The following is a 21,919-nucleotide window of genomic DNA, read 5'->3' on the forward strand; positions in this document are numbered from 1 at the left end:
TTCAATGAGGTCAGATGTTACTTGTTCAGTATCTCAAGCCCAGGAAGATGAATTAATTTTTTTTTTTTTCCTCCTCCAGGGTTATTGCTGGGCTCGGTGCCTGCACCATGAATCCACCGCTCCTGGAGGCCATTTTTTTTCCCCCTTTTGTTGCCCTTGTTGTAGCTTCGTTGTGGTTATTATTATTGCTCTTGTTGACACAATTCGTTGTTGGATAGGACAGAGAGAAATGGAGAGAGGAGGGGAAGACAGAGAGGGGGAGAGAAAGATAGACACCTGCAGACCTGCTTCACCGCCTGTGAAGCGACTCCCCTGCAGGTGGGGAGCCGGGGGCTCGAACTGGGATCCTTACGCCGGTCCCTGCACTTTGCGCCACATGCGCTTAACCCACTGTGCCACCGTCCGACCCCCGAATTAATTCTTGAATGACATTGACCCTGTATCAAGTTCAGCTGCATTGATTCAGCAAGCTACAACTGTTAAGAACAGATACCTGGATATGTTTCTGAAATAGGAACAGTCCAACAGGCTGATAAATAATTTCTAAATTGTCCAGCCACATGAGCAGCTCAGAAAGTATCTTAGTAAGTGCTTGAAGCTTTCCTGAAATTCCTGCCATAGGGTTCCAATATCCCCAGGGTTCCATCTATTTTTTTTTTAACATTTATTTTCCCTTTTGTTGCCCTTGTTGCTTTTCATTGTTGTAATTATTGATGTCATCGTTGTTAGGACAGAAATGGACAGAAGGGGAGACTTCCGGAGGCGGAGCTACGAGCAGCAGATCGCTTTCTCTCCTCTCCTCTCCTCTCCCGGATCAACTAGGAATACCAAAGGAGACCACCCGGACCGAAACAAGACAGGACTAGAATGACCACAGAAACCCAGTAAATCACCCGTGAGTACAAACACGCGTGGCTGGTGACAGAGAGGAGAGAGGGGCCTAAGGAGAGATTAAGTGACTGCTAACAGTTCGACAGTTTGTCAGTGGAGACACCACCTCCAGTCTGCTCCACCAACAAGGGGACAGCTGAAGGGAGGAAAGGACTCCCCAGAGACTCACCAAGTACAACTCTGAGTCTCCATTGCTACTACCCTCAGAATCTGGAGCAGCAACAGGGAGGGACACCAGGGCACAGAGATCTAACCGGGAAACTCAGGAGAAGACCTATACCTCGGTGGCATAGCTGAAGGGCTGTGAAAGTCTCTCTGCATAACCACTGGATTATCTCTGCCACACCCTGCTTTATCTCTTGGTCAGGAGTCAGTGATTAAGCCAAGAAGCCTATTGATAAGTTTAAAAGCCCTCAGGCTACCATAGCCTACAGGGAAAAAAAAAAAAGGCTTTTACACCACTGAACTCCAACTCAGGGATTGAAAAACCTCTTAACTTATATAAAATGGTTAAAACAACAAGAAAAAATAATGGAGACTCGAACCAGGACAAGAGTCCAGCTAAAAGTCCTCCAGAGGGCAAAGCACAAAACAACAAGTTCAACATCCAAACATTAGCTAAGGAAATAATAACAGGAGTGAGTAAAGAATTTGAAAAAATTGTAATCAGAACTGCAGGAACAACAAATGAGAATATGGAAGAAAATTCTAATTATCTCATGGTTATTAGAGAGCTGAAAACTGAAATTGCTGAGCTAAGAAGGCAACTAGCTGAACAAGCTAAAACAGTATCAGAGCAGGGCAACAAAATAGATGAACTCCAGAAAGCAGTAGAGGGCAGAGAGAATAGAATCAATGAGGCTGAAGACAGAATTAGCAAGATTGAGGATGAATTAGAGACAACTAAAGAAGAAGTAAGAGATCTCAAAAAGAGATTAAGAGATGCTGAAAACAACAACAGAGTCCTATGGGATGACTTCAAAAGAAACAATATACGCATTATTGGCTTACCAGAGGAAGAAAGAGAAGGGGAGGAAGAAAGCGTTCTCCAGGCCATAATAGCTGAAAATTTCTCTAGTCTAGACAACACCAAAGACATAAAGATTCAAGAAGCCCAGAGGGTCCCAAACAGAATCAACCCAGACCTAAAGACACCAAGACATGTCATACTTAGATTGGAATGGAATAAGGATAAAGAAAGGATCCTCAAGGCTGCAAGAGAAAAACAAAGAGTCACCTACAAAGGAAAACCCATAAGATTAGCAGCAGACTTCTCCATACAAACACTACAAGCCAGAAGAGAATGGCAAGATATCTATCGAGTGCTCAATGAGAAAGGCTTTCAGCCAAGAATACTATATCCTGCTAGACTGTCATTCAGACTAGATGGAAGCATCAAAACCTTCTCAGACAAGCAACAGTTGAAGGAAGCAACCATCACCAAGCCTGCCTTGAAAGAAGTTCTGAAAGGTTTCCTATAAACAACCAGACCACCACAAATAGAACATATATCAAAACACTCTAAAACTCTACAAGAATGGCGTTAAAATATCTTCAATCTTTGATATCAATAAATGTCAATGGCCTGAATTCACCTATTAAAAGACACAGAGTAGGAAGATGGATCAGAAAACACAACCCAACAATATGTTGTCTACAGGAAACTCACCTAACGCAACAAGACAAACACAGACTTAAAGTGAAAGGATGGAAAACTATCATTCAATCCAATGGCCCACAAAAAAGGGCAGGAACAGCTATTCTCATATCTGACACGATAGACCTTAAAATACATAAGATTAAAAAAAATAGGAATGGACACTACTTAATGCTCAGAGGATCAATCAAGAGGACTTAACAATTATTAATATCTATGCAACCAATGAGAAGCCATCTAAATACATCAAACTTCTACTGAAAGAGCTACAGCAATATATTAACAGTAACACAATCATAGTAGGGGACTTCAACACCCCACTCTCTCAACTTGACAGATCATCCAGGAAGAAAATCAGTAAAGACATAAGGGAGCTAAATGAAGAGATAGATAACCTAGAACTATTGGACATTTTCAGAGTCATTCAGAGCAAGTTTTGGTATATATACACAATGGAATACTACTCAGCTGTAAAAAATGGTGACTTCACCGTTTTCAGCCGATCTTGGATGGACCTTGAAAAAATCATGTTGAGTGAAATAAGTCAGAAACAGAAGGATGAATATGGGATGATCTCACTCTCAGGCCGAAGTTGAAAAACAAGATTAGAAAAGAAAACACAAGTCGAACCTGAAATGGAATTGGAGTATTACACCAAAGTAAAAGACTCTGGGGTGGGTGGGTGGGGAGAATACAGGTCCATGAAAAATGATGAATGAAATAGTGGGGGTTTTATTGCTAAATGGGAATCTTATGCATGTAAAAAAAAAAAAAAAGAAGTAGAAACGCAAAGCAGAAATTGACTGAGTTTGGAGTATGGCACCAAAGTAAGAAAGCAGAAGTATACTAGAGTTTGCAGTGAGTACCTCCCTAATACTTCCTCTCCACTTTTCCAAGCTTTGGGTCCATGATTGCTCAACAATTTGTTTGGCTTTGTATGTTAACTCTCTTTTCAGTCACCAGGTTCCAGGTATCATCAGGATGCCGGCCAGACTTCCCTGGATTGAAGACACCACCAATGTGTCCTGGAGCTCAGCTTCCCCAGAGACCCATCCTACTAGGGAAAGAGAGAGGCAGACTGGGAGTATGGACCGACCAGTCAACGCCCATGTTCAGCGAGGAAGCAATTACAGAAGCCAGACCTTCTACCTTCTGCAACCCTCAATGACCCTGGGTCCATGCTCCCAGAGGGATAGAGAATGGGAAAGCTATTGGGGGAGGGGGTGGGATATGGAGATTGGGCGGTGGGAATTGTGTGGAGTTGTACCCCTCCTACCCTATGGTTTTGTTAATTAATCCTTTCTTAAATAAAAAAAAAAAAAAAAAAAAAAAAAAAAAAAGAAATGGACAGAGGGGGAAAGATAAAGCACCTGCAGATCTGCTTCACCACTTGTGAAGTGACTCCCCTGCAGGTGGGGGCTCAAACCAGGATCCCTACTAAGGTCCTTGTGCTTGCTACCTAACCCGCTGTACTACCACCCCCATCTTTCCCAGTGAGCAACCTCGTTCTTTCAGTGTTTTAGTTGCACAGCCACTACGTGAGGCTTTTGAGTATTACACAGTAAAATGTGGGGCACCAGTCAGTGGCGCACACATAGTCTTCTGGCTCTGACTTGATTGCTGTTGACATGTCTGGCCACTGCCTAACTGCCCTTACCAAGGGTTTATGCCAACATCCCTTTTAATCACGACACAATGCCTCTAAGTCACAAAGCCCTGTGGACATTCAGATGATTTTTATAAAATACACACAGTTTTCCTACAGGTCACTGAGGTTTTTTTATTTTGCACACACCATCACTGGGGATCTTGTCTGTGGACACCTTGGAGATCACAATATGGAGGTATGTGGCTCCAGACACTTGGTGGGAAGTCAAGGGAGAGAAACAATGATTTGGGTCAACCACATGATTACAGTTGGATTTCCAAAGGGTCCAGGTGGTCAAGCTTGGCTTCTGCTGAAGTTCTAAGGAAGCAGTGAAAACACAGGGATCGGAGGGCAGAGGTTCCTGGCAGGATTGGCTGAGGGCCTTGAGCTGCCCATTGACATCAGGAGCAGAGGTCTAAAAAGCTGACGAGTGTCTGAGGAGCTTGGGGCCTGCTGGCCCTGAGCTTACTTGGCAAGGGGGTTTCTGAAGTTCCTGCCGGCAAACTTAGCCTTGCTGCCCAGTTCCTCTTCAATCCTTGGGAAGCAAAAGAAGGGGACGGGGAGAGAAGAGAGAGAGAGAGTAACAAGTCAAATCTCTATGTACCAGTTTTTCCTACTAGGCTGTGGTTAGATATTTGACCCACCAGCTCTGAAAGTCAAGGCCCCAGCTCTCTCTTGTTTCTCTAAAATCCTCTAAAGTAGTGCTTTTCTGAGCTCTTGGGAGCCCTCAGTTTTCATGCAATGAAAACCACATTAGAAAGCTGTCCACCTGCTGTGACCCTTTCCCCAGTATTTCCAGTGGACAAAGAAAAGGTATAATTGTTATTTCTTGGAAAATTAATATTTATTATTCTAGAAGTAAAGAGAGTTGGGCAGTAGCACAGCAAGTTAAGTGCATGTGACGCAAAGCATAAGGATTCTGGTTTGAGACCCTGGCTCCCCACCTGCAGGGGAGTCGCTTCACAAGCGGTGAAGCCCCTGGCTCCCCACCTGCAGGGGTTCACAGGTGAAGTAGGTCTGCAGGTGTCTTTCTCTCCCCCCTCCTCCATTTTTTTCTGTCCTGTCTAACAACAACGACATCATCAACAACAATAACTATAACAACAATAAAAAACAAGGACAATAAAAAGGGGAAATAATAAAAATAAGAGGTATTATTTATGCTTTATTCACCGAGCCATTGGAATACTGATTTAAAGAGATTTATAAGAGTCTCTCCCTCTCTGTCTCCACCTGCCTTCTCAATTTCTCTTGTGTCTATCCAACAAATGAAAGACAGACAGACATAGACATCTTCATTATATGTGGTGCCAGGAATTGAACCTGGGTCCTCATGCATGTTTCTACCTGGTATGTCACCTCCCTAGCTTTTTTTTTTTAAAGAAAGAACAATCTCAATCTAGGAGGTGGATGCAGTGTAGTATCTAGAACTGCACTAGATACTAGTTATTTACTACCAATCTTGGATACTAAAATATTTGTCCTAAGGGGAGCCTGTTGCCCTCCTCTACCAGAAGATGGCTACACTATCACAAAGATCAGGTCGGGGTACTAGATCTCTCCTCAATCTGAACAACCCCTATCCCCACATGCAGACCCCTTCTTTACCTGAGGATCTGATTGTACTTGGCCAAGCGCTCAGATCGGCAAGGTGCGCCAGTCTTGATCTGGAAGGAGAAAAAAGGAAAGGTCATGTTGATTGTAGTGGAATGAATCTTTATGGGCATTTTGGGCAATAGGAGAGCACTAAGATGGAGACAATTTTTAAAGTGTGTGCATGAGAAAGAAATGGGGGTAGGGTGTGCCACAAAGCATGGCCCTACCATTTATGATGTTTCTTTGCATTTTTAAATGTAGTGTTGGGGACTGAACTCAGGGTTCATGTATGCATGTACCCTACTGACTTCTTCAGCTGAGAGATACTCTTTTTTCCTCCCCCCTTTTTTCTTCCAACTGATAGAGATACTTTTGAAGCTGCTTGTGAAGCTTTCCCCCTACAACTGAGGATGAGGACTTGAATCTGGGTTCTTCTGAATGGTAGTGTGATGGTTTTTATTTTATTTATTTTCCCTTTTGTCTCCCTTGTCTTTTTATCATTGTTATTGACGTCGTCATTGTTAGATAGGACAGAGAGAAATGGAGAGAGGAGGGGAAGACAGAGGGGGAGAGAAAGACTGACACCTGCAGACCTGCTTCACCGCCTGTGAAGTGACTTCCCTGCAGGTGGGAAGCCGGGGGCTCAAACCGGGATCCTTCTGCTAGTCCTTGCGCCACGTGTGCTTAACCCGCTGCGCTACCACCTGACTCCCATTGGTGGTTTTTTATGGATGATCTGACCTTAGGAAGCAGGGAATAAAAAGAACCTTGGGAACCCATTCCATCCTCACCTTTCTTCTGTATTTAGCATGTCTGAGAGGAGGAGGATCTTTGTTCTAGGGAACTCCTTACCTGCCCAGTGCAGAGCCCCACCACCAGGTCGGCAATGAAGGTGTCCTCAGTCTCCCCAGAGCGATGAGATACCATGACGCCCCACCCATTGGACTGGGCCAGTTTGCACCTAAAAGAAAGGACATGACTCCACTTCCCCATATAACATCCCTTCTAGCCCTCCAGAACCATTACTTAGCTTAAGCCCCAGCAAGAGACCCAGAAGGGTTAAAGTAGTGATTAGTCTCTGTGAAACACTCAGCTCTTTGGTGGTGCTTGAGTCAAAATTAAAACCATCACATTCCAGAATGCCTAAGTTCCCAGTGAAAATGAGTCCTAGAAGCTATTCCCCAGGGGACACTCACGCCTGCAGAGATTCAGTCACAGAGCCAATCTGGTTCACTTTCAGCAGCAGGCAGTTGCAGGACTTCTCTTCTACAGCCTTGGCAATCCGCTTTGGGTTGGTCACTGTGAGGTCATCCCCTACCACCTGGATGCCTGCAGTGGCAGTGAAGTCCCGCCAAGCTTCCCAGTCATCCTGGTCGAAGGGATCTTCAATAGACACCACTGAGGAAAGAAAGAAGAGTGGATCTCAGAACACACTCCTGCTGCCTACTGGACAACTGCAGGCCTCGTTTCCCTCTTTCCCTTGCTGCTGTTCATCTGGCAGCTCCCCTCCCACTATACACAGTACTACTTTCATGAAGATGTTCTGTCCCAGAAACTTACCTACTCTTATGACAAGTCACTGAACCTGAAACCCCTAATTACTAAGGGGGTTCTCATTTGTATGGTGACTTGGGCTTAGTGCTACAGGGAATAACAACAGAGTTGAGGGCTCTGAGCGAGGATCTCATTCTGTCTTGGTTCCATGCTAAGCAGAATTAAAATGCAAAAAACAAAAAACAAAACAAACAAACAAAACCTAGTGGCCAAAGGGACAGATATTATACTCAGACCCTACAAAGTGCCCTGTTTACAGCAAGCCTATGAGCATGCACCCGTGAATAGTTACTGTTTTCAGGGCTCTCTACTCGTTTGTATGAGGCCAAGGCTGCATCTGCTCAGAAGGTGGCTGTGATGGTGAGACCTCCACACCTATGTATCTGAACTGGGCCCCTGACCATGCAGACCACCCCCACATGCGCCTCCATGCTTGCTGTGCCCTCACTCACACATCAGCTGGAACAGGGGGGCAGAGCCTGCAGCACTCACCTGGGTAGTCACTGATGAAAGACTTGTACAGGTTGCCCAGCTCACTGGCTGAGATGTACCTGCTGGGATCATCGGGTGACTTGAAGTCCAGGTCATACTTTCCCGACCGGAAGAACTCAGAAGCAGCCACATCCATGCCGATGACAACCTTGTCGGCGTAGCCAGCCTTTGCGATGGCATTTTTCAGCAGCTCCAGGGCTGTTGGGAAACTAGGGAGATTAACTTTCACCTTCACAGCTACCCCCAGCCCCCCCCCCCCAGCTTTGGAGCACGAATTGTTCTGGGACCACAGTAAGGAAATGTTGCATGACCTTAGCTCCATGCTGGGATCTCATGTTTGTGGTGTCACACTTCTAGGCTTTCTTGCTTACAGTGGTGAGGAGGACTGAATCTCAGAGTTCTTAGACATGAAAGTCATTTGCATAATCATGCTAACCTTCCCTCTTCCCCCAAGCCCTAGGCTGACCTTTCCCCTTCTTATTCACAGTGTGCTTCCTCCAGTGTTATGGTATTCTAGTATGGTGCTGGGGCTCAAATCTAGGCCACATACCCTATCCAGTGAGTTAATTCTATGGCCTAGGGAATTCATCCTTCACTCTAAGTTGTTTTCCAACTAATAAATTCTCCCAAATTTGGCACCCAGGAACAGCTGTGTGCTGGCAATATACAGTTACCATGACCAGCTGAAATTAGCTTTAAATAGAGCTGAGGCTGGGATCCAACCTTGGCTGCCCAGGCTGGGCTGAGGGCCTCACATTAGTCTGGAGGGAAATGCTTAGTCTCTGCTTCAGGATAGAGTTCCCCAACCTGTGCAGTTAGACTATGAGGAATATATATATATATATATATAAGTATATACATACATAAAGAGAGAACTATAGCATCACTCTGGCATAAGTGGTCATGTAGTGCCAGGAATTTAACTTCCCATGCCTGCATTTGGCACTACCCATTGAGCTACCTTCCAGGCTGTTGAAGAGGCTGATTTCTCAACAGGTGAAAAGTGGCTGGATATTAGTTATTTTAACTTGAAAAACAGGGTGGATATATTCAGTCACTGGTTATACTTGAAGAGAGCAAAATACGTTCAGCCCCATTCCAACTATTTATTAAACACTTCACATTGAATCTTGTTAGAAGACTGTATTCTCCACTCGACTGTAACATTTAGTTTTGTGCCTAAGGACTCAAAGCACAACAAATAGATGTACACACTGTCCTGGTTAAATTAATATTGCTGTTTTAATTAATGGTTATTGATCACTATCTCAACAAGCATTTCTCTCTCTGAACAGAGATGTCAAATGCCACTACCAGTTCAAGGTGGAGAAAAGAACAGGAGAAGGAATTCTCTGTATATCTCTTCTAGTATCCTCAAGCCAAGCACTGAATCATTTAGATGTCAAAACAGGGCCAGAGATTGCTCACAAGGCAGGGGACACACAGCCGAAGATGTATGCTTGGTACCATATGGGAGGTGCCAAGGCACTAGGGGAAGCTCTGATATCATGGTATCTTTCTCTCTCCCTCTGCCTTTTTATCAGAATGAAAAAGCACCCAGGAGTGGTGAAATCATTCCTGTATGATGCCTGAGATGAACAAGTCAGATTCATGTAACTTGGAAAGGGAAAAATAAAGGAAGTCCCACTTTCCTTTCCAATCGTCACTTTTTTGCATTTTGGTTTCTGAACAAGTGGGAAAATTTGGGATTCCCAAATGGTAGAATGCGTGGCTATAGAACTCAAGGATTCTTCCAAGCCTTTAAAACAAAACAAAACAAAACAAAACAAAAAAACCTTTATGACTCTCATGCCTAAGGCTCCAAAGTCCCAGGTGCACCCCTGTACCACCATAAACCAGAGGTGAGCAGTGCTCTGATAAAAAAAAATAAATAAAAAATTATTTATTAGAGACAGTCAGAAATTGAGAGGGAAGGGGGAGATAGAGAGGAAGAGAGAGTGATACCTACAGCACTAATAAAGCTTTCCCCCTGTAGCTAGGGATTGGGGGTTTGAACCCAGGTCCTTCTGCATTGTAGTATATGCACTCAACTAGATACACTACCACCCTGCCCCTCCTTCAAGCCTTTACCTTCTTTATTTTCCAGGATGTTGGGAGCAAATCCACCTTCATCCCCCACGTTGGTGGCATCCTTTCCATATTTCTCCTTGATGACATTCTTCAGGTTGTGGTAAACCTCTGCTCCAATGCGCATGGCTTCCTTGAAGTTTGCTGCCCCAGCAGGGAGGATCATAAACTCCTGCATGGCCAACTTGTTGCCAGCATGAGAGCCTCCGTTGATAACATTGAAAGCCTAGGAGAGATGGGGGGAGGAGTAAAATAGTAGGCCAAGAGAATCCCATGGAGAATTCGCCCATCCAATGGCATGGCTCACTGAATCTGTCTCATCAATACAGTATGTCACACAACTTCGGAAGATCAGGCTGCCAACTTATACTCTTAGCAAGTGGAGATGTTTGCAGCTGAGATTCCCTAGAGCTATGCTGGGAGTGACATTTCAACAAGGTTAAGATATGGGAGGTCTCATTCACAGAAGGCAGCTCCTTACATGTGGAGCTCAAAACAACCACTCACGGGAACTGGAAGAATGACTTCAGGGTTGCCAGCCAAATCAGCGATGTGGCGATACAGGGGCACTCCCTTCTCAACAGCACCGGCCTTGCAGACTGCCAGGGACACACCCAAAATGGCATTTGCCCCAAATTTAGCTAGAGTGGGACAGAAAAGAGACAAATCAAGTTATTTCTTACTCAATGGCCTTTCTTCAGCAGGCATTCTGGCCTGCAGGTGCCACACCTGGGACTATACCCTGAACCTTCTCCTAAGCTCTACTCGCCAAACTCAAACCAGAAAGACAAACACATTCCACACGAATTCAAACAATTGCCCTTCCCTCCAAGGTGAAATCCTGACAATTTTATTTATGTTATAAAGGATAAGTCTTTTCCACATCCCTTTAAAGGCCTCTGTCACCCGGTTATGTATCTGATGTTAAACGACAGCATTTAGTCAGGAGAGGCAAGAAATAAAGAGACTGTAGATGGCCACGTAAAACTTGCTACAATCACCCCCTAACCCAAGCAAAGATTTCAGGCCACTCACATTTATTCTCTGTCCCATCCATCTCTATCATCAGCTTGTCAATCTTCTCCTGCTCCACAACATTCAGCTTCTACAAGGGAAAAGGGGAAGTTGCTTACAGCGGGTGGCACCAATCTATTTGCATGACCTTTGTACCCCTGCCATGAAATTCATGAAACTTTGCAATGGTCCAGTCAACCAGTCTTGTTTACACATTTGTGTTTTAGGAAGAAAAAAAAAAGGGGGTGGGTAGGATTAAGAGAAAAAAGGAGACAAAATACTTTTGCCTCCAGGGTTATTGCTGGGGCTCGGTGCCTCAACTACGAATCCATTGTGCCTAGAGCCCCCCCCCCAATTTTGTTGCCTTTGTTATAGCTACTGCTGTTGTTAAATAGGACAGAGAAATTGAGAGAGATGGGGAAAACAGGGGAGGGGAGAAAGATAAGTAAGACACCTGCAGAACTGCTTCACCACCTGTGAAGCGAACCCCCTGCAGGTGGCGGGTGGGCCTCAAACCCAGATCAGTCCTTGCGCTTTGGACCATGTGTGCTTAACCCACTGCGCTACTGCCCAGTCCCTGAGACAAAATACTTTTTGTCTTCACCACACATAGGGGAGTCAACAGAGAAGCAAACCCCATACAGTCCTTGTGATGTTGGATAAAAGAAAATGCTGGGGATATGCTAAGTTAGGTGTCACCACACAGAAGTGTGACTGGGCACTAAGTCAGAGAAGTCAATGTGCATTCCAACAAGCCAAGCTCTCCCTAGGCAAATGAAGTTGCAGTCCTCTGGGCTAACAATGGTGAAGACAAGCTTCACCTTCTGATGGAGACAGGACTTCTAGGGACACTCAACAAAATGATGAATATTTATGGTGATACTATAAAGTAAATAAAACTGAGCAGGGGGTGGGGCTCAGTGGTAGGACCCATGGTTTGAATGCATAAGGTCCTGGGTTCTATCTCTGGTACCAAAACCAGACAAAAAATTAAGTACTAAAACTGGCTTAAAATAATTCTGAAACACAAGCTGGTACTATTTTCAAAATTCTGTTGTAGAATTAGAACAATGTGTCTTTTACAAAGTGTTTTTTATAAAAATGAAAACACAAAAATGTGTAACCTACATCCAGTCTCAGGCATGCAAACTGGTGCTTTAACTGGTTGAACTAACTCCTAGGTTCTAGTGATAGACCTCAGGAAAAAAAAGAACAAGAAAGTCCTGCTCACTGTTAGGCATGCCAGGTCAGGGCACTAAGAAAGGCATGTGTGGAAGGTTCAGGAGACCTGAGCAAAGGATGTGTGCTGCCAGAGATATGGTAAGAAACTTTGTCTGGGGACCAATTACATAGATACTGCTATAAATGCCAGACCCAAATAAGCATCCTGGGGAAAAAAACAAGTCCATGAGAAAGCATCTTTAGATAGAAATTATGAACAGAGGGGCTAAAGGGAGACATTTAGGGGAAAAAAAAATTGCTGAATAGTCAGGCTGCTGAGTCCCTAGATCTGTTAAGACAGTAGTTATAGTCAGTAAAATGGCTTAGCAGGTAGAACAAAGGACTTGCATGTCCCATGGGTCTCCATCTCTCACAAAGAATAAGCAAATAAAACTTTATATATATATGGAAATGGTTCAGTGGTACTGGGAATATGCTGGGTTCATGAGCTGACACTGGATTAAAAATAAATTGTTAGGGGGCTGGGAAAGCCTGTTTACTTGTTAAGAGTGCACACTTTACTATGTGTGAGGACAGGGCTTTGAGCCCTTAGTCACTACACAAGGACACTATGTAAAAGGCTTTTTTTTTTTTTTGCCTCCAGGGTTATTGCTAGGGCTCAGTGCTCAGTCTGCACTATGAATCCACTGCTTCCGGAGGATATTTTTTTCCATTGTGTTGCCCTTGTTATTATATAGGAAAGAGAGAAATGGGGGGGGGGAGAGGGGAAGGGAAAGAAACCTGCAGACCTGCTCTACTACTTATGAAGCACCCCCCCTGCAGGTGGGGGGCCAGGGGCTCAAACTGGGATCCTTATACCAGTCCTTGCGCTTTGCATTATGTGTGCTTAACCTGCTGTGCTATCACCCATCCCCCCAAAGCAAAAGTTTTACAAGTTGTGGTACCATGGTTGTCTATGTCCTCCCTCCAATCCTTCATTGGGGGTTGGTGTCAGTATCAGGGAAGTATACTGGGATGGTGGGACAGCACAGGTGAAAAGCCCTACTGGCAAATAGTAGAAACAGCAAATAATTCCACAGTTCATGGATCCTGGTTCAAGCCCCCGCTCCCCACCTGCAGGGGGGTCACTTCACAAGTGGTGAAGCAAGTTTGTGGGTGTCTATCTTTCTCTCCCCCCTTGATTTCTCTTTGTCCTATCCATCAACAGTAATAACAACAACAAAATGGGAAAAAACGGTCTCTAGGAGCAGTTGATTTGCAGTATAGTCCCAGCAACAAACCTAGAGGGGAAAAAATAGTCACTCTCAATATTGTATCTAAACCACCAGAGTCTGCTATAAAAGTCAGACCCTTACTTTCCCAAGGTCAGGTGAGTTGGAGGACAGCTGAGCCAAGTGCTCAGTGGTAAAACACATTCCTTTTGTTTATGAGACCCCAGGTTTGATAAGACTTGTATTGTAACAACATGCTCTGAGGCATCTCCCATTCCTCTGTGTGCTATTAGATGTGGACACACGAGCAGAGGATGAGTTAGAAAAAGCAGTGTTATTTTCTCATGCAGAACAGCAACTCTGAATGGTTCCCGCAGCTCTCAGAATAAGCCTGTCTATGAACACCAAAGTCTGTGGCCAGGAAGGCACACTAATGGCATTAATGAACATTAGTTACCAGGAGGGCAATCCTACCTTGCTAACCAGGGCAGGCGCAATAGTGTTATTGATGTGCTCAACAGCCTGTGAGACACCTAGAAGGAACAATCATATCAAGTTACTAACACGAAGGAGAACCAGGCATGCTTAAGCAGTGGTGCTGGAAAGCCTACTAAAGACCTGCAGTGGACCTCTATCAAACCCCATCACCCACTCCCACCACCCCAAAACTGAAGGATTTTCTGGCCCAGTCTGAGTGCTCAAACCCAGGACCCCAGGGTTAAGTCACACAGAGCAGCCTCAGAAGGTCTGAAGTGAGGTTAGTTGGCCAGATCATGCACTGGCAAAATCAGCTGCAGAAACTTAAGGACACCCATGTATTTTATTACCTGAGTGCACAAGGCTGGCGCCAGGAACTCATTAATATACTTAACAGGCCTGGAGACACCTGACCAGCAGAGATTGGCAGAGAAGGAAAAAAGAAAGACTGAGAAGAAAACAGGCTGGGAAGGATACATAGAGAGAAAAAGAAAACAGAAGGTAGGAAAACACTATAAGGATCAAGAGTCCATCCTTATAAGTGGGTGCTTACTGTTCTACTTTAGATAAGCAGCTGTCAGGCACTGAAAGGTGGGGAAGCATACAGTTCTTTAAGACTGAGAACACTGCCCCCTGCAGCTGAACCACTGCAACTCTGGCCCAGTGTCTCTCAACCTCATCACATGATGCCCCGCCACCCCTGCAGTTCTTTAGACTTTATCCCTGAACATATACTTTCCCATCCCAGTTAAAATGCTGTATGTACTGTGGCTCTTTGTAGGAGCATAGTGATACTGTAAAGGTCTTTGGTCCCCCTCCCTGGGCTCCAGAGTGACAACGCCCTTGCTGAGAATGTGTGGTCTAGCTTTCTCTGCTTCCCTGTAACTTAAGTCACAGAGATTTTTCTGATGGAAGGTAAATTCTGTAAAACATACTAGGAAGTCAATCTGCACTAAGCCCAACAGGGACTTATCTGTGAACCACTAGCAGAAAGATCAAACCATAGGGGCTAGCTACTCTCATGTGAGATAGTAGCAAGACACTCTTTTTCTGACACTTTTCTCTGGAGACTAGACCCCAAAGAGCCCTCCCAGGAAGATGGTCAAGTTTTTCCTTACTGTTAGTTAACATGTCCTCTAGCCTCAGGCTTCCTGGCTTACCCAAGAGTTTCCCATAGACTAGAGACAAATACTAATAGAAATAAGACTCTTTCCCCTGAGCTTATAGATGTGGGAATCATAGACATTTGCAGCTTGGCTTCTCACAATCAGCACTGAGTGCCAAATGAGCAAACAGCCATCCTCAAACACAAGGCAGAGTGGAGTGAGGCTGTAATAGTCCAGGAATAGGTGGACTCTGCAGAGATCAATTGGGCCCCACCCTTACCTTTCCCCATATAGCGGGTCTTGTCATTGTCCCGAAGCTCAAGTGCCTCATAGATGCCAGTCGAGGCACCACTGGGCACAGCAGCTCTAAAGAGACCTAGATGTTGAAGGAAAGAGGAAAAAGATCAGTGATGATTAAAAAGTACAGTACTGTGTCAGAGGAAACAGCAGAATGGTTTACAGAAGACTCTCATGCCTGAGGCACCAGGAAACTCAGGTTCAATTCCTGGCACCATGTTAAGAGCTTTGGTAAAAAATAAATGAAAACAAAGTGAAAAAAAAAACTACCTCCAGCCTTTGTCCAGACCCTCGCCCTGCTTAGAGATGTCACTTATCAGTAGACAAGTTATTTCTGCCTATCTAGCTAGTCACACCATGTGGTCTTCCTGCCTTTCACATTCTTGTGATTCTGCCACACAGACCAGACAGCAAAGCTGATGAGTTTTTCTAGTCTAAAAGAGAAAGCTAAGGGGCAGGGAGGTGGCTCAGCTATAGAGTACCTGCCTTGCAGATGTGAGGCCCTAGTCTTAATTCCCAGCAACATGTGAGACTAACAAAAACAAAAGGTGAGTGGGACTACATGGATGGCGAAGTGCTTTGTCTTCTCCCTTTTTTCCCCAACCAGAAAAAACAAAACACACACACTGGACTGGAGAGGTGGCTCAGTTGTATAGTGCATGCATGTCATTAACATAACAGTAAAAAGAAAGGCTATGGTAGGGAAGTGGTTGTTCAAGTGTGTTAAGATGCATGACTTGCGAAAGTGAGATCCCTAGCTCTGCTGTTGGTGTGGTGTTCTGGCCTGTTTCTCATTCCACCTGCTGAGCCACCTCCTAGCTGTGCTTCTTAAACAGATCACCTGGGGATCTTGTTAAATAAAGCCTGAATCTCTACCAAGGTCCCAGTGGGGGACCCAGCTGTTAGGCTGTGGCTCACCCCCAGCAGCAATGCCCAACAATTTAGTGTGAACCACTTAAAATTTTCTAGCAGCTACCATGAAAATAAAATAGTGAAAATGGAAAATTAATCTTATACAGCTAAATGTATCCCCAAATTACATATTTCAACATACAGTCAATGAAAACATCTAGCTATTTTACAGCCCAGTTCTACAGCACTGTAGCTAAGTTGCCTGTAGCAGCACTGACACTGGGCTTGAGGGGGGAACTCTACTGTTCCACTTGCTTCAGTTTAGATGGTTTTAAGTACCGTGGGGAGGAGCAAGTGCTCTCTAATGAGATAACCAGAGAACAAGACAGATGAAAAAAGGGATGACAATGGCTAACGTATGAAGCTCAAAAATGTAATGACTTAAGTATGGAGCCACAAGATAAACACAAAATAGCCATCTCACTGAATCAACACATACTGTGAAGCATAACAATGGGAAATCTTGGAAGAGGGCAGTCTCAAGAAAGGTACTATGAAGATGTGAATACCCAGGGCATGAAAATTTAGGGGAGTTGGAGAGTATAGGAAGTCTGTTCCCCTCCATCTCCACCTAGGTGTGTGAAAATGAGTGAACAAGAGAGAAAAAAAAAATCAGCACTTCAATCAGATGATATGTTACTATGCCTGTATCACTGCAGTGATCATGTGTGGGTAGCAAGAAACAAATCTGAGTGATGAAAGTTAAGAGAGACCCTCCTATAAACCACAGACTTGGGGACAAGGGTGTCAGTGCAGGTTATAGTCAGTTTCTTCATCTGGTTGGTAGTGGCTATGCATATACTGGGACTCCGTGTAAAGTAATTCCAAGAGAATTACTTTAAAAATAACTTCTATGAAAAATAGTGAGACAAGAGACTTAACAAATCCACAACTTTATGTTTTCAAAAAGGATAAAAATACAAGAAAGTTCCATTCTCTTAAGTTATAACACATATTAGTTTTAATTACTTTAAAAGTGTTTCAGTAGAAATTCTCCTTCTAGTATTCTAGTGTCTTGAGTATATATTCTTGTTTGTTTAAAGTCTTACTAGCCTCCTAGTGGAAAGTTCCACTGCTGACTGAACAAGCCCTTCTTACCACAAAGCACATGCTCAGAAGAGTCCCCCTGAGAAAGGGTGCCACACCCAGAGCAGTACACAGGTTACAAATGGGGACTTTTGCCCATTTATACCCACTGAATGATGTGCATGCTCAAGGAGACTTCTTTTCCTCAGGGTAGGTGGGAAGGGTGGGGCTCGAGATGGTACAGGCAGCCTGTGATTCATAGCAGTGACTCAGCTCTAACAGGAAGGTTTCCATGCCCAGAACACTGGCTGATTCTGCCTTACTTTACCCAGCTTCATCCATCCATCCATTTAGAAAACAGTTAACTGTTTTAAGAGCTACGAGCATCTTAGAAAAAAAAAAAAATCTCTGGATTTTCTTAGAAATAAAGGGGCAGAGCCCTTCAAAGCCCCTATGATTTTTGTTCAAATGGGCAAAATCTCTAGGAGGACTCATAAGTCAAACATGGACTTCTGAAATATTCCAAGGACAAAAAACAGTCCCACTGTAGTTTTGAATCAAAGTAAGACAGTGATTTCTCGAAACTTATCAGAGTGCTAGATTTACACTTAATACTGCACTCTCCAGACTAGTTTCATGGGAGAAAGAATCACCCTATCACAAACTAGATAAGCTTATTTGGTCAGGTCAAGTGGTGAAGCTAACAAGTGTTCAGCCCTTGTAGAGGCATGGTATCATCTTATTGACCTAGGTGCATATCCATGCTGTTTCAATTACCAAGAGCAGCAAGACAAGGAATTCACAGCTTCCCCCTCTATGAGGAACTTGCTAACATGTGCAGATATGAAAGAAAAACCTTTACAATCAATCACAGACCTCTTCTTTTTCCCCATTTAGGTATTTTTAATTTTTCATATTCTTTTTTAGTGACTTAATAGTGCCTTATAATTCCACACATTTCCACCACCAAGGTTCAACCAGACTTTTTCTTGCCTATGGCTCTATCATTTGGTTTAAAATGGAGTGTGGCAGAAAAGGAATGACAGGAACCCTAATGGCAGGGCACTTACCTTTGTTGGTGTAGAGATCAACCTCCACAGTGGGGTTCCCCCTGGAGTCAAAGATCTCTCTGGCATGAATCTTGAGAATAGACATGATGAATGTCTGTGGAAAAGCATAGTTCAAGTTTTTCATATAACACAATGCAGCCTTGGCTTATTCACCCAAGGTATTCTGAAGAATCTTGAACCAGAAGGAACTGGCATCAGACCAAATAGTGAATGTAGGAAGCTGGCTGGAGTGGAAAGATGGGGCAAATTACTCCTTTAAAAAGGCTGGGCCTGCCTGGTAAAGCTTTAAATTTCCAGGGTGGAAAAAGGTCCTCAAATGGATGCACCTAAAGGAATCAAATCCTATGGGAAGATGTGTTGCTGATACGCAGACTGGTTGAGGAAGACGCATGAAACTGTTTATGGTCATTGGTTAACCATGAGGATTGGCACCAAAGCAGGTAGTGAACAAGGTGACATGAAGGTCACAGATAAAAGCATCTGAAAATGGCCAGTGGTGAGGGAAAGATCTGGCTTGGGCTACAAGTTCTGGACCAATTCATCAAGTTAATCTTGATGTAGCAGTAAGATGTTCAATTGGGAGAGAAAAGATTATCTACTAAAAAGATTGGCAGCAGTGCAGAGGGTTTTAAGTGCATGTGGTGTCAAGGATCCAGTCCCCCGGCTGCAGAGTTGCTTCACAGGCGGTGAAGCCTGTGAAGCATGTCTGCGGGCGTCGTTCTCTCCCCATTTCTCTCTGTCCTATCCAACAACAACGATAACTACAACAATACAAAACAACAAGGGCAACAAAAGGGAAAAAAAAAATAAAAGCATTGAGATTGGAGGCCAGGACTGAGCACACAATCACTGCCAGTATCTGGGCCTTTCAAACCTCACAGTACTTGGCTTTTTACCAACAAAGGACACACCAATGACACCTAACCAGTGTCTTTAAAAGAGCAGTTTATCCCACTACAAAAACTAATTATGGGAAAAAACCTTAATTATGAAATATTATTGACATATAAAGGAATGATACTACTGTTTAACACCAGAATACATTAAGGGTAAAAACTTTCTTTGAAAACATCTTAAAGAAAGAAAGACAGAAAGGGAGAAAAAGCTATAAGCAAATAGCATGTTCTCAAAAAAAACTTATCTCCCCCAGCCGCAGCGTGAAAACTATTTGAATTTGTAGAATTGAGGAACTAAATTAGTGTTCAGAAATCATAATCTGGCTGGGCGTCCTTCCAATATAGTCTCTGGAATATTCTGAAGCAGCAAGAGACATCTAAGTTCCAGAATTAGATACTGAACTCACTTTTCTGGCTCTGTTGTCTATGCAACAATGGGGTTTTATTCAATAAAAAGGTATGTAGTTTTTATCTTCTATCTTGCAAAAATGCAGATTTGCTTAAGCAATTTTTACTTTAAAATTCCTAAGTTAGGAAAAGAAGGGCTCAACCAGCATGGAGTTTCCGGTCACATCCCCAGCACCACGTGTAGCACACAATGGTGCTGTGTTCTGGCAATTTCCCCTACACCAAGGCCACTACTCACTTTACAGACTTAGAATGCACCTTTAAACATCTTTATTACAGTACCCCAACATACTTTTTCTCCCATTTTAGTGACATAGAGCAATTAACTTATTTCACTATATCTATCTTGCCTGAGGTTATTAACGTCCAAGGGGCACAGATTGGGGTAAGTCTGGTCTCACTAAGCGTCTTAGTGGAAGCTTTTTATATACTCAGAATGAATCCCAGACCAAGGGCAACGGAGGTGGACCGGGCAGTTAGGGCCCGGGTGAGCCCGGAGGCAAGTCAACCTCCAAACCACACCGCCCAGACGAAGACCACACAGCTGCACATGGAGGGTGGGGGCGGCCGAGGGGAGCTGGGGGCAGGTCGGCTCAAGGGCTTCCCAAAGACACCGCGGCTCTGCTGCGGAGTCGGCCAGAACAAGGTACCTTTCCAGTTCCTATCAATCACGGCCTATCCCGAGCAGCAACAGGGCTGGTCACCCGGGAAGAGAGGGCTACTGGTGGAGGGAAGGGAGTACTGCAGCTTCCTGGCATCTCTCATTTCCCTGCTCCTTCCTCCATTTTAGGAGAGGCCTACCCGTCGTAAGCACGGGGGTAGGTCTTTCTCCCCCAAACCTTCCAGTCTCCGCTCCCATCAGCGGCCTGGGGTGTGCTCGATTCCTGACCCCCTAGTAGTTAAGCGGCCTCGTAACTGGGACTCCCCTGGCGATCAGCACACTGACACCTACGGCCCACTCTAGCCTCGGGCAGCGGGGCTCCAGCACGTGCCCATCCGCCCCTCCCACGACCCCGCCGAAGCCCCCAAAAAGTAGAGGTCCCCACACCGCCGGCTAGGTGCACCTTCTCGGTAGCTTTTTCCCGAGCGCTTACCCCAGCCGCTGGATGTCGTTGCCCACGAAGGAAGCAGAGGGTGCTGCAGACAGCGAGAACGAGCGTTTAGCTAAGAGGTGTGCCTGCTGCGGTGACCCCGAGCTTCTCTCCCTGCTGCTGGCCGCAACTTCCTCCCAACTCGAGACCCCGCCCACCGGGGAGCCCGCCCCTCCGGCCACCCTGCCCCTCCATTGGCCTGGCGCGCTGTCACTCGGGCCCTCTCTTCGGGGATGGGCGGGGCGCGGCCCGGAGAGCGGGGCGTCAACCTGGGGAGAGCGGGGGGACCCGGGTACTCAAAGGCGGGTGCCGACCCCCGTTCCAAACCGTAAGGGGGTGGAGAGGAGCCCCCGCTTCTGTGGCCCTAAGTTCCCGCTCCCAGCTGGGGCTTCTGGCGGAGCGGGGCCCTTGACTCTGGGGTCCGGGATAGGGGCGGGGTGGTGCCGGCATGAGCGCTCCGGCCTCAGTCACGTACTCCGAGTCCGGCACGTACTCGGCGTCGCTCAGGCGCCGCACGTCCGGGCCCACGACCTTGGTGACGACCTCCGCGGCCCGCCCCGCCCCCCCGTCGCCCCCCCCGCCGCCTGGTGCGGAAGACCCGGTAGGTCTGGAGACGTTGGCGGCCGGCGCACCCGGACCGAGATCGCAGGCGGGCGACGGGCGCGCTGGAACCGCAGAGCCGCGTGCGGAGGCCACCAGCGACCACGCGTCTGCGTGCTGAGCCTCGGCCCGGCCTCCAGCCTGGGTGACCCGGCGGGCTCGTCCTTGTGGGTGGCTTGGACTCGAGCACCGGGCCCTGGGATGTCATTACTGCGGAGCCTCTGGGAGGGCTTTCCGCGAGTCATCCTTTTTCCCTTTCCGGGCTTGGTTTACTTATTCACCAGCTCTTTTTAGTGTTGCATCTTGAAAGACTTGATAGTTTTCCCTTTACCTAAGTAGATCAGATCTACTTGGAGCCCAGTGAACCACACCTGCAGTGATTTAGGATTGGCATTCCCAGAGTTCAAAACAGGTTTTTTTCCACATGTAATCTGGCAAAAGAACAAGAAGGGATAGGTGCACTGATTGTGTGTGTGTGTGTGTGTGTGTGTGTGTGTGTGTGTGTATGAAAGAACTGATACTACTTAGTTCTGCACATCTTCCTTCCCTTTCAAAAAGAGGGTTGAGACAATCACTTTTTTTTTTCCTGTTACAATTCAGTTTGGATTTCCCCAGCATTCTCCTTGGCCTGTAAATCTTGCTAGTTATATCAGTGTCACCCATGTCCATATTTCCCACGTTGTTTTGCATAGAGATTCCAACA

The 21,919-nt window shown here is 45.4% G+C and overlaps 1 protein-coding gene across 2 annotated transcripts; it reads right to left on the reverse strand.

Annotated features, from left to right (window-relative positions):
* Positions 1 to 4,302: 4,302 nt before the first annotated feature.
* Positions 4,303 to 20,779, reverse strand: ENO1 (enolase 1). 2 transcript variants are annotated; one of them, XM_007538148.3, is made up of 12 exons: positions 20,620 to 20,779; positions 18,222 to 18,315; positions 15,197 to 15,292; positions 13,808 to 13,866; positions 10,962 to 11,031; positions 10,434 to 10,567; positions 9,930 to 10,152; positions 7,839 to 8,036; positions 6,989 to 7,190; positions 6,645 to 6,753; positions 5,805 to 5,863; positions 4,303 to 4,731 (listed from the first exon to the last, which is right to left on the reverse strand). In XM_007538148.3, the coding sequence occupies exons 2-12, from the start codon at positions 18,304 to 18,306 to the stop codon at positions 4,662 to 4,664; spliced, it is 1,305 nt and encodes a 434-aa protein (XP_007538210.2). In that variant the 5' UTR covers positions 18,307 to 18,315; positions 20,620 to 20,779; the 3' UTR covers positions 4,303 to 4,661. The 2 variants fall into 2 exon arrangements, with proteins under 2 accessions (XP_007538210.2, XP_060057401.1); XM_060201418.1 differs by lacking the exon at positions 13,808 to 13,866 and adding an exon at positions 14,161 to 14,219.
* Between the last annotated feature and the right edge of the window lie 1,140 nt (positions 20,780 to 21,919).

The sequence above is a fragment of the Erinaceus europaeus genome, chromosome 11 (assembly GCF_950295315.1).
Source record: "Erinaceus europaeus chromosome 11, mEriEur2.1, whole genome shotgun sequence".
NCBI lineage: Eukaryota > Metazoa > Chordata > Mammalia > Eulipotyphla > Erinaceidae > Erinaceus > Erinaceus europaeus.

Coding starts and splice junctions, on each gene's coding strand:
- ENO1 (XM_007538148.3), bottom strand. CDS start 18,306: ATGTCTATTCTCAAGATTCATGCCAGAGAGATCTTTGACTCCAGGGGG. Junction 10,568..10,961: donor GGATGGGACAGAGAATAAAT/GTGAGTGGCCTG, acceptor GTCCCACTCTAG/CTAAATTTGGGGCAAATGCC. Junction 4,732..5,804: donor AAGTACAATCAGATCCTCAG/GTAAAGAAGGGG, acceptor TTGCTTCCCAAG/GATTGAAGAGGAACTGGGCA.